This window comes from Nannobrachium achirus (genome assembly GCF_963921795.1).
Source record: "Nannobrachium achirus genome assembly, chromosome: 18".
NCBI classification, from domain to species: Eukaryota; Metazoa; Chordata; class Actinopteri; order Myctophiformes; family Myctophidae; genus Nannobrachium; species Nannobrachium achirus.
Window position 1 is genome coordinate 16,161,848 of NC_137825.1, and position 12,181 is coordinate 16,174,028.

At 43.4% G+C, this 12,181-nt stretch overlaps 1 protein-coding gene across 1 annotated transcript; it reads right to left on the reverse strand.

The window, feature by feature from the left end:
• Positions 1 to 9,361: 9,361 nt before the first annotated feature.
• On the reverse strand, positions 9,362 to 11,152 carry LOC308302917 (RNA polymerase-associated protein RTF1 homolog; the record flags this gene model as incomplete). Its single annotated transcript, XM_080747235.1, has 1 exon — positions 9,362 to 11,152. One exon carries the CDS (start codon positions 11,150 to 11,152, stop codon positions 9,362 to 9,364), a length of 1,791 nt encoding a protein of 596 aa, XP_080603361.1.
• Between the last annotated feature and the right edge of the window lie 1,029 nt (positions 11,153 to 12,181).

Sequence of the window (12,181 nt, forward strand, 5' to 3'; positions counted from 1 at the left end):
GACACACACATACACACACAATGCTGGCCAGGCTTGGAATTGAAACCTGGGACAACTGGGGACTGATTCTCCATTCAGATATGCTGCCCGAAACTGCCCAAGAAACCAGAAGATCAGATGTCAGTGTATGAAAGTAATGCAAACTATAAAGGTGCAATTCTGGGAAATTGCAAGTGTGGTTGCACCTACGCGAGTCGCGAGGAATCCACTGAGAACTAGCATAGCTCACAAGTACTATCAGCGCTGTCTGTATCGAGTCGACAGTACAAAGGCAAGGCCATTTGCCAATTCTTGGTGACATCACAACCAACAAGTGCGACCTTGTATAAATTACAAGGCGTACGTTTAAACTATAGTACAGGTGTACAGGTCTCAGTACTCAACAAGTTTGAACTCATCTGCATTTGGCACCAATGAGCCAATGAGGAATCAGCCTTTTTCGGTGGCATCTGTTTGCCCATTCACTTACATACAGAGAGCACCGAACAGCACCGATCACAGTACTTGCGCGCTACAGTATGTTGGGGCACAAGTAGTGAAGTAGGCCACAAGGCGCAAGTTGGCACTTCGACAGAGTGCAGTCTAGTTATTATATAGCCTATATACTAGTAAGACACCTGAGGGTGGAATGCGATCTCATGGTGATGACAATTCTTGACCATCTGGCCAACCACAGCGTTTCTCTGACGATTCTAGTTGTTGTCATTCTGGGGGGAGTTTGTTCATGTTTTTGTGAGGGTATCAACCCTAGGAGACACGGGGAGAACATGCAAACTCCACACAGAAAGGCCCTATCGCTCACACCCTAGGTTGGGTTGGCGATAGGGCCTTTCTGTGTGGAGTTTGCCTAAACATGGAGATGTGGTACAGAAGGACTCATATATGGGCATAAAAAGTATGTCATGTGACATCACTTCCTGTACAGACAGTCAGACAGACAGCCATTGACTCCAACCTAACAATGGCTACTGTCTATGACGGTAGTTCCATATGACATATTGGACTAGACTATCTCCATATATAGTGTTATCCACATCTCCATGTTAGGACTCATATATGGGCATAAAAAGTGTCATGTCATGTGACATCACTTCCTGTACAGACAGTCAGCCATTGACTCCGGATTAACAATGGCTACTGTCTATGACGGTAGTCCCATATGACATATTGGACTAGACTATCTCCATATATAGTGTTATCCACATCTCCATGTTTAGGCCAAACAGATTCGCTCCATTTCTCCATGTATAGGTCCAAATGCCTAACGTTGAGCTTGACAACGAAACGTTCTTAACACAGCCGCCCCCATATTTACTTTAGAAAATGTGTTAAATTCTAAGTACGTTTCGAGTACCGGTTTGATACATCGACTTAAAGTTGGATCCAGGCCTAATAACTTTATCTGGCCGCCCCGTTGCCACCTCCTTGTTACATTTTCTTTTCTCCAGGTGGATGGACATTCTTTCATGGACATCCTTTCATAGGTGATCTAAGTCCAGCCGCCCGTATCAGCCATTGACTCCGGCCTAACAATGGCTACTTTCTATGACGGTAGTCCCATATGACATGATGGACTGGACTATCTCCATATATAGTGTTATCCACATTTCGTGTAGCCGCCCTGTACAGGAAGTGATGTCACAACTCGCTGACATCACACTGACATCACAGAGGTTACGGAAGGACACTCAAGCGACACGGTTCTTCAGAGTATATGCGACCTTCGGTCGCAATTATATATGTCATGTGAAGCATGACAACAGTGTGTGCAGCATGACCAAAAGCTTTCTGTTGTGCAAAGGTTAACAAAAAGCAGAATTCACTTTGCTGGCAAAGGATTCTCTGACCTAGAACAATAGGTGTTGTCTATAGCAACCACACTATCTAGGAAGGTGTGTGTGCCCAGTGGAAAGTACATCTCTGGTATTGCTCCAGACTGGCCATAGCCTGGAGGGATAGCCTATTTGATGTCATGTTGATGACAACAGTCTTGCCCGAATATGGAGGGTCGTAAGAATGTTGGGGAACTTAACAAAAAGGGAAATGTGAGAGTTCTAACCAGAAGAGTCAATTAACAAAATGGAAAGAATTCTGTTTCCAACAAATAATAAAGCAGGGAAACATAATGCCAAGCTTGACTAACGCAAGGCAAACAAAAATAATAAACCAAATAGCTGTTGAGGACGGAAGAGACAAGTAATACAAGCTGTAATACAAGACAATGAGCATTAATTGTGTAGGGTGGATCTTTATACTCTTGGGGACACTGGCCAGGAGCCTGCAATCCCCTGTTTGCCCATCAACCTCCAGCCAGGAATCAGTACATACTGACACCCACACCCTGGCAAAGGCTGGAAGGCCATCACTTTAATTAATGACTATTCACACTAAAAGAAATATTAGCAAATGCTAAAAGTATTCTGGGATTTAATCCCTTGGCCTATACGTAGTGGAAGCATGCATGCAAACTACTCTTGTGCAAGTCTTAATATTTATGGTTCAACTTTATTTGTCAGCAATACCAATCAAGACATTATTATTAAAACTAAAATTATTAAATGTGATCTTTGTTAAAAACTAAAGTGCATAAATAAGCAACATTTATATCTAAACTACCTATGTCATGCACCTACCTGAGGTGCATGACATATTGATGGTATTTTCCCTATCAGCATACAGCTGTTAAACCTTATCGTCATCATCATGATGAGCAGATCCTCAGACTGTTTCTCCCCTCGGTGCTGTGGATACGCTGGTGTCTATTCAGAACGCCCAGCTGGCTGAAACTTTTCTCGCACCGCTTACACTGGTACGGTTTTTCTCCGGTGTGCAGACGCTGGTGCGACTTCAGAGTGCCCAGCTGACTGAACCTCTTGTCACATTGTGTGCAATGAAAGGGTCTCTCCCCGGTGTGCAGGCGCTGGTGCGTCCTCAGGACGCCCAGCTGACTGAACCTCCTGTCACACTGCTTACAGTGGAAAGGTCGGTCTCCCGTGTGGAGCTGCTGGTGTCTCTTCAGACTGTCGTGCCGGCTGAAACTCTTGTCGCACTGTTTGCAGTCGAAGGGCTTCTCCCCCGTGTGCAGACGCTGGTGCTTCTTCAGGTGGACTGACTGGCTGAAGCCCTTGTCGCACTCGTCGCAGTGGAAAGGTTTGTTTCCCGTGTGGACGCACTGGTGTCTGTTCAGGTTGCTCAGCTTGCTGAAGCTCTTGTCGCACTGGTTACAGCAGAAGGGTTTCGCCCCGGCGAGGAGGACGCACTGGTGTTTCTCCAGGTGGCTGAAACTCTTGTCGCACTGTTTGCAGATCTGGGCCTTCTTTCCCGTGTAAGTCAGCTGAGTTAGAGTCTTGTTAAAGGGCAGACTGTAAGACCTCGGATCGTCCGTGTCTCCTTGTTGTTTCTGGCTGGCTACGGAGAATGTGAGTTGCTGCTGACAGGGGGTTGGGACCGGTCCGCTCCTCAGAATTTGGCAGTAGAGGTCGTCTGTCTTCAGTCCCTCATAGGGACCGAAGTGGGTCCCAACAGGGAGCTCAGTGTATCCATAGTAAAACACTCCTAAACCTGTATCTGGAACGTGTGACTGTCTAATCTCAAATCTCGGCGGCAGAGTCTTATTGGCTCTGTGCTCCGGTACTTCCTGTTCTGTGTAATCAATTCGGGGTAGTTTCCGGAGCGTTCTGTCACTCGGGAACACTGCTAGAGTCTCTATATGACCACGAGACAGATGAAGAGTCCACTCCTCATCGTCCTTCCCCTCCTGCACCTCCTCCTCACCTGGACTAGGTAATGAGACCTTCCCCTGACCAGTCTCCCTTGACCTGTCCATCGACATGAAATCTGGAGCCACAGATTTCAGACCTATGGAGAGCTTAAATAAATGGTTCTTCATGATATTCAGATATCGTATCTTCACAGTGTTGGCCAGCTGGTTCCACTCTGTAGCGGAAAAACAATTCCTGAGCTCTTCAAAGACATCATTTTCCTCTAAATAACTCATGTTAACGTGTTTGCACTGTTTTCTTGTCTCTTTCGCCTCATATAAGAATGTCTATCTATCTGTTTAACTACGCAACTACACTTCTCTCTCTCTAGGTGATGTTGCTAGTAAAAAACACCATAAATAGGCTGATTTGGTCTAATGGTCACACATAATACAAACTGTTACCTTAGATGCTTAACAGTACCGATTAGTGCAGGCGTGCTTTCAGTTCATCCAGGACTAACTAACGTTAAGTGGAATAAATACCATTAATGGACAGCGATTGGTACATCTGTGCCCATCTGTTTTATTATCCACTGAAATAAAAAGAGAAGTGAGCGGTGTAAACACTGCACACACACATGCATATCTCCTTGTATGGGCCGTTCTGTCCTTGACTTCAGTTACTTTGTGTAATTCTCAAAAAAAAAAAAATTAAGCATTTTGGATGAATTAATCCAACCTAAACTGGTGGAGAGAAGTTTGTAGGTCTGTAACGCCCAGTATTCGAACCCAGGTCTCCCGCACAGAAAGCCACCATTTTAACCACTTGACTAAAGCCATAATAACCCTGTAATTAATCTGGGGAAGATATTAGAGTTTTTGGGTCATCGGTCTGAAGTTGTGAGCCACTCTGCTACAGGTGCATGAACATTGCACAATGTAAGATGTGCGTTCTGCAGCAGACCAGAGCTCCTTCACATGCTGGAATACAAGCTGTGTAAGTGATCTGATCTGTTTTACTCACAGATCATTTCCAATGCTTCCTCTGCACAGACTGTATGACGGAAGCGTTTGTCTGATGTTGGTGAGTGCTTGGAAAAACAGGTGAAAACAACCGTGTCCGTGATGACAGTAACATTATGAGTATGATGAGCATGGATCCGTACTAGTACACACAAAGTGAAATGTACAGTAGGAGCGGTTCACACCGCTCAAAAAATTAAAATAATGAACCAGGGCAGACTATAGACCAACTTTTGACATAATGTGTCCCTTGTGCAACCACAGCTTTACAAACAGATATAACATTCTTCACCATATTGCATAAGACTACGTATAGGCCAAGGGATTAAATCCCAGAATACTTTTAGCATTTGCTAATATTTTTTTAGTGTGAATATATATAGTAATTAATTAAAGTGATGGCCTTACAGCCTTTGCCAGGGCGTGGGTGTGTCTGCTTTACCTTGCAGTGCGTGCTGATTCCTGGCTGGAGGCTGATGGGCAAACAGGGGATTGATTGCAGGCTCCTGGCCAGTGTCCCCAAGAGTATAAAGATCCATACTACACAATGCTCATTGTCTTCCATCCTCAACAGCTATTTGGTTTATAAAAAAAATCTAACCTCGTTTCGAAGTGAAGCAGTGAACTTTTATTCTATGTGTTCTAGAGCTATGAAATCTGTGTTCTAGATACATTCTGTGTTCTAGATCTATACCTTCTATGTGCTTTGGTTCTATATTTTAATTAATTCTGAATGAATGAATGATTTTATCTGGAGGGCCAAATTGTCATGTGAAGCTTGACCAATCCTCAATTCTGCATGCACGGGACATGTTCATTCTGGACTGGAATGACCATATATGCATAGGCGATTCTAGCCTCTTCCAGCGGGGGGTGCACGACCTCTATTAACGACGTTCGCGTGCGCGCTTAAATTGCGGATATTAGCGGTTTTGTAATGTTGTTTTAGCGGATTTCTGCAGTTAATAGAGGATTTCTGCAGTTAACAGGTGCTTCTTTTTCTAGACACCATGAGCATGTCTAGTATAGGATTTATTTACTTATTTTGCAGACAGAGGCAGCAAAGCCAAACATCAAGTTAATCATCATTCATCAAGCAATCAAGCAGTCATTTACAGTGTCAAATAAGCATTTCACAAAAACAAATAGTAGACACATCCTTATTACACAATGAACTGCAGCCTCCGGGTTTTGACACTTGCAAACCTTTCAATTATTTTCTGCACTTTAATTTCGTGTATTTTCTCAATCTGTAAAATGCCTATATCTGACACTCTTTTATCAGTCATGGTTGTCCGTAAATACGTTTTTAGTTGTCTCAAAGTAGAGAAACTGCGCTCAGCTGAAGCACTCGTAACTGGTATGGTGAGGTACAGTGTGTAGACGTGTTTTAATGTACCAAATGAATCAGAATTATGCATTCCCTTCTCTTGAAAAAAAGCAAGTTTCTTTTCAAACAGTGTCGTGTCCTCCATTTCTTTTTTTTTGCGCACATTCTCTTCCCTGTACATGGAAGTCATTACAGAGATTTCAGCTTTCAGAACATCTGCATCAAGAGTGTATGTTTGACATACGTCTGTCACACTTTTTTCTGAAGGGCTATCTGAGGTTACAACATCAGCAAGACACTGGAGGATATGAAAATCGTTTTCAGAAAAGCGCCCCTCAAGCTGTTGTATGAGTGTGTCCAGTGTTCTATACAGAATATCACATCGGTAATAATCCGCTGCTGTGTTCGGTTCTACACGGCGGCAGAACCATTTTGGGCTTAATATAATAGGGTTTATAAAAGCATGATCTGACTGTCTTAGTCTTACCTTGGGCTGGTCAGGAGGAAATGGTTCAGTCACGCACAGTGAGACAAGAGTCCTGGCTGATAGAGCCTGAGGTCTGTGTTTTGTAGAGGAAAGTCAGGTACAAAATGATCCTCTCCATGATGTGATGTTTCAGGGCAAGCAGCTATATTATAATATCTACCGGTAGTCACGTCCATAGTAGTGAAGAGCTCGAACTCCATGCTTTATTTTTAACAGATGTTGTTTTCAATTTCAATACTGGCGTGTGGATATGACATCACATCAGGAGGGGAGGGGGGGGCTGCCTGGAGCTGCCAGCCTCTATCACTACCACTAGGGGGTGTTGTTGTATTCGGTCTGAGTGGATGTAAAGTTACATTACAAAAAAATAAAAAATAAAAATGGCCGCCTGGCAGCCAGGGGTTGCACGTGCACCCTAGGACACCCCTTAAAATCGCCTATGCATATATGGACGGCTTTCACCGCTTCAAAAATAAAACATGCATGCATGTTTATTCAGATATTTGCTGTAGTTTAGGTATTTGTATGACATCATTACTAAAGTTCTGAATGGTAGGCTACTTAATTAAGTCCCTAATTTAGTCATCCAAAACTGCCTCAAGTTTCAAAGATCTTGTGAGTTGCCTCATTGTCTAGAGGTTTGAACTTTCTCAAGACCAGTGTAACAGTAGCCCTATGAGGTCAGGTGGAGGTATATGTTTTCACAATCTGTGGCTTTTCAAAGAGCTCAGAGCTCATCACAATCAGCGATGGCGGGGGTGGTTTTGAACAACGACAGTTTTCCAACCTCCACCATCCACCCTGTAGATCAGGGGTGGGCAACTTTGATGATGGCGTGGGCCACTATATTTCCACCTTCACTCCAGAGGGCCACATTGCATATTGCTACGTTGTACTTTGTCATTCTAGTATTGCATACAATAGAAGCAAAAATAGCAGATCTACAAGCTCAAAACGCATCACGCTGCGATGCGTTTTGAGCTTGTAGATCGGCTATTTTTGCTTCTTTTGAATTTGGGTTAGGGTTAGGGTTTTATATTTAGTGATATACTCATGTTAACTTCATGAACCTAAATACAAATACATTGGACATAAAAAAAATACATTTTAATACTACTATACTAGTTATTAAGCTACTAATAATATAGACTTACAGAATTAAAGCAGGTCATGTTTGGAATTGTAACAGCTGAAATATAATAATATATCAGTATTCCGGTATTAACCTGCGGGCCGCATTAACTGAAGGTGGGGGCCGCCAGTTGCCCATGTATGCTGCAGTTGAAAGTCTCAACTTGTATCAGTCTATGTACTGTAGGAGCAACCTGGATGTCACACCCTGGCCGCTCCACAAAGTAAAACAAAAAAAATGTAATCAAATCAGGCAGAGCTGAATTAGTTTTGTTCCTGCATAATGTCTATTTTCTTACCTCAAATGTGTTCTTTTAAAAAAATGATATAGTCATACTGTTAACATACTTTAAAATAGGAGTTTGTAACGCTCCATCCACCATGTTTTGTTTCTTTTAAGGGTAGCTCCGCACTATAGCATAATGAATCATGCCTTTGTGTGGAACTGTGTCTGTGATTAACAGGTGCCCGTCATCATATTATTGTTTGAAATTAGTTAGTACCTGCCCATTAAGATTACGAATTTTAGGGACCTTTGATACATTTAAATTATTATACACCATTTCTTTATTCGTTTTTTGTCAACTATACTTGTATGTGTTATGACCGTGGTTATGCTATAAATAATTTGTAACATTTGTAAAAATGTTTTTTTCATTTTAGCTGGTCTTTAAAATAGTCATACTGCTGATGAGACCCGATGAGAACTTGCAGTTTCTCCTCTCAGTTTTCTCCTTGCAGTTTCTCCTGTAAATATGACATTTACAGCTCTTCTGGCTTTAGTAAAGGCAGAATCAGTAACCCAGGGGGACAGAGATGGAGAGAGGGAGGCATAGAGAAGGAGGGAGGGAGACTGTTTTATTTTCCCACACTCTCACATGCATACTTACATGGCATGCCACATCAATATCAATACAAGAATTATGGGCATCATTAACACTTTTTTTGCTCTGCAAGTATATAGGGTGCAGATTTATCCAATGAACGACAGAAACAAGGCAATGTTGTTTTTTGTAATTATTATTAATATACTGTAAATCATGCCGTTTGCCTATTTTTACAGATACTGTATACATACTGCAGATATATACAAAACAATAAAAAATAAAATAGCATGATCAGAAAAGAAAACAATCAACGGTTTTCTTCATAGAGATTATTTTCATAAAATAATGTCTAATTCTCGCAAGCAGTTCTCGACAGCTGTTCCGGTCCTCTGCATCTTCCTCCGTCACTCTTTTTCTGCCACTTTTCATCGTGAATTATGCCCTATCCTGCCTGTACTCTGTTCACCTCTCGACACTAGTTGACCCCAAATATTTTAACTACTTTACCTCTGCTACTCCTTTTACATCCTCACCATTCCACGTCCCTCCACCTCACACACACACACACATATTCTGTCTTACTCCTGCACTTTCATTCCTCGTCTCTTCAGTGCAGACCTCCACCTTTCCGTACCTCTCCTCAACCTGGTCCCTCTTCTCACAACATATCACAATGTCTTGCCGCGTCTTCCATTACTAATGTGAACGAGAAAGGGTTCAGACCCGATCCTATCACATACCTTGCCACACTGGCCTCATACATATCCTGCACCACACTGACACACTACTCCTGACCTCCTCGTACAATACCATATCTTCCTATCCTTCATATGAGCTTGCTAAGAAATGTTGCCTCTGCATTATGGAACCTGCAGGTCAATATTAATATCAAAATCGTGTGCTTTGAATAGGTCTTCTGAGAGATCACTGGTTGCGTTTGGAGCATGTTTGCCTTTCTGGATAGCCTGTTGTCCCTTTAAGTTTTTGTCCTGTCCTTCTGACCCTAAACCATATGTCTGGTTCAGGTGATCGAGCATAGCTGCATGAACTGAAGGGTCTCTGGCGTTAGACACCATGGTGGGCTTGCATGGTCTTCGGATGAAAGGATCTATTTGTTGGTTTTTGGCGTTGTGTGCTTCAGTAACTACAGCCTTTTCTGGCAACGCATTGTTCCAATTTCTGTTCCGCCTATTGATACAGCTGACAGAAATGCTTTTGGTGGTCCTCTGCCGTTCGAGTGCATCAGCTCTTTCCTCCAGCTTGTTCAGTTCCTCCTGGATCCCCTTTGCTCTATCGCTGTCTCCTCTGTCTTCTGCTTTGGCCTTTTCTGTGAGGAGCTGAGTTTTCTTCTTGGCATAATTGACTGTGGAGCTTTCCCGGAATCTCCCCTTCTCCTTCACAATATGTTCTATGTCTTTGTTGTTCAATGCATAGCACTCAGCCTCTTTGATAGACTGCTCCTTTTTTGTGATATGGTAAAGAGTCGGGAGTTGCTTCCTGGCAGCCTCTTTCCACTTCATAAACTCGTGTTCTGTGAACTCCTGATTTGACACATACTCGAGTCTGAAGACACGCACGTCGGTTCCATACCTTAGTTGTAAGCCCTTGTTTGTTCTCGTTGATCCAAGCTGGTAAACTTTAGATGTCTCTTGCACGTCCACGATCTCAGCAATCCTGTAAGCTGGTTTACTACTGCTGCTCCCGATGCCTATCCTAACGAAGCACCCAGTTACAGTCTTGGCAAAGAAGGGCGTGTGGCACCATTGTTCTAGCCTGTATCTGGGCAGGAGGATTCTGTTGAGTTCATCTGGTTGTGATACTGGTTGAGACCTCGGAGTCTCCTCCTTATCATTATCATAGGACGAAGAAGAGCTGGAACGACGGCGACTCCTTCTAGATAATCTGTGATCCTCTTCTTCGTCAGAATACACCTCGCTGGTTTTCAGGGGCTCACCCTTAGCCAGCAGTTCAGCAGTTCTGTTTTTCCTATTATCTCGCTCAGCTTTTAGTTCTTCCATGGCCTGGGACTTCTTGTCAGGCCTTTCGTCAGATTTGGATCGTCTCGCCGCGTGGTGTCTCTCCATGACGACCGCCTGTGTGTCTTGGGCCCAAGATATCCTCCTCTTTTCTTTCCCTTCTTCATCCTTCTGCTTTGTCTTCTTCTTTGTCTTGTCAGCCTTCGACCCGGTTTCCATTTTCTTCTCCGTCGTCTGCTCCAGCCGAGCTCTGTCCTCCTCGTCTCCATATCCGTCATCACTGTAACCTCCCTGGAACACATCCTGAGAGGAGTTGGATCCGTTGCTGCTCCCAGAGTCTGACACCTTGCCCTCCTCCACTACAGAGCTCTTAGCTGGACTGTCTCCATCGGAGCCACCAGACGCTGCTGCTGTATTCACTTTGTTCTTTGTGTTCTTATCCAGCCCTTTGCGTTGCTTAGCCTTCCTCTTCCTCTTCCCTTTGGTGCCATTGATGGTCCACTCTGCACTCTCATCTGCCGTCTCATAGTCTGCAGTAGCAGCATGCGTAGTTACTGACTCTTCCTGTTCACCTGGGTCAACTCTCTTCCTCTTTGCCAATGAAAGAAGCGCCTGATCTAGGTTACTGTCGCCAGCACCGTCTCTGTCGGAGTCAGAGTCCACACAATGAGCCATGATGATTAGCTTGAGCAAGTTGTTCTGTCTTCGTGGTTCCCTGTCTGTGGTCTTTAGATGAAGTGTACACGGAGTCATGAATACATCATCTTCAACACCTTATATGCTGATCTGATGCGATGTCACACGCAACACAAACTGTTACCTGGATACAGTCTGCATTTACAGGAGGGCCCAGAATATGTCACATATGTTTGCTCCATAGGAGGAAAACCAAAATAAACTGTTCACCCCCATGTTGAATAGTTGTTATTGTGCATTTCTGTACGTTAAGTAAACTTAAAACGAACGCAATTCAACTTTTAGATTATACCTGCAATAGTACCCTATATATAATAAAATTCCCTATTTGGCCAGCGGACCACCGCCCGCCATTATGCCTAAGCCGACGTCAGCAAGGGGAGAAGACGACAGCCAGCCCCATGGCCTCCCCTAAGTAACAAGAAATCTTGTGAAATAAAATGTTGTCAACCAATCATCAAGGATGATGATACACGAAAGAAGAAGAAGATGACTCAGATACAACCATGAACAAGCCTGATATGTCCAGGATATATTATAGGGCCTGTCACTATGACTCAGCCATAACCAGGGATCTCCATATATGGGCATAAAAGGGAAAAGGACTGACAGATCAGAGATCTCCATATATGGGCATATATCCATAAATGGAGATATTTATATATGTCTGTCCTTGTCCATTTTATGCTGTGATATGGAGATCCATGATGTCATCAGTATATGCCCATATATGGGCATGCTGATATGCCCATATAAGGAGATGTCAGTAGTAGTAGTGACTATTGGTGAGAACAGTGGGCACCAGTGGGGTCGAGTCAGCGGTTCGGTGTACCTGAACATTCTACACCTTTCTTAAATTCATACGTGTTTTAGGGATTACATTTTAGGGATTAAACAATACACTAAATGTGCCCGCCTACAGGCGCCCTATATGGAAATTGGTGTTCAGGTTTTGCGCAAAAATGTGAAAATAGAAACATTTACCAAGTGGGCTGTATACATTCAGTT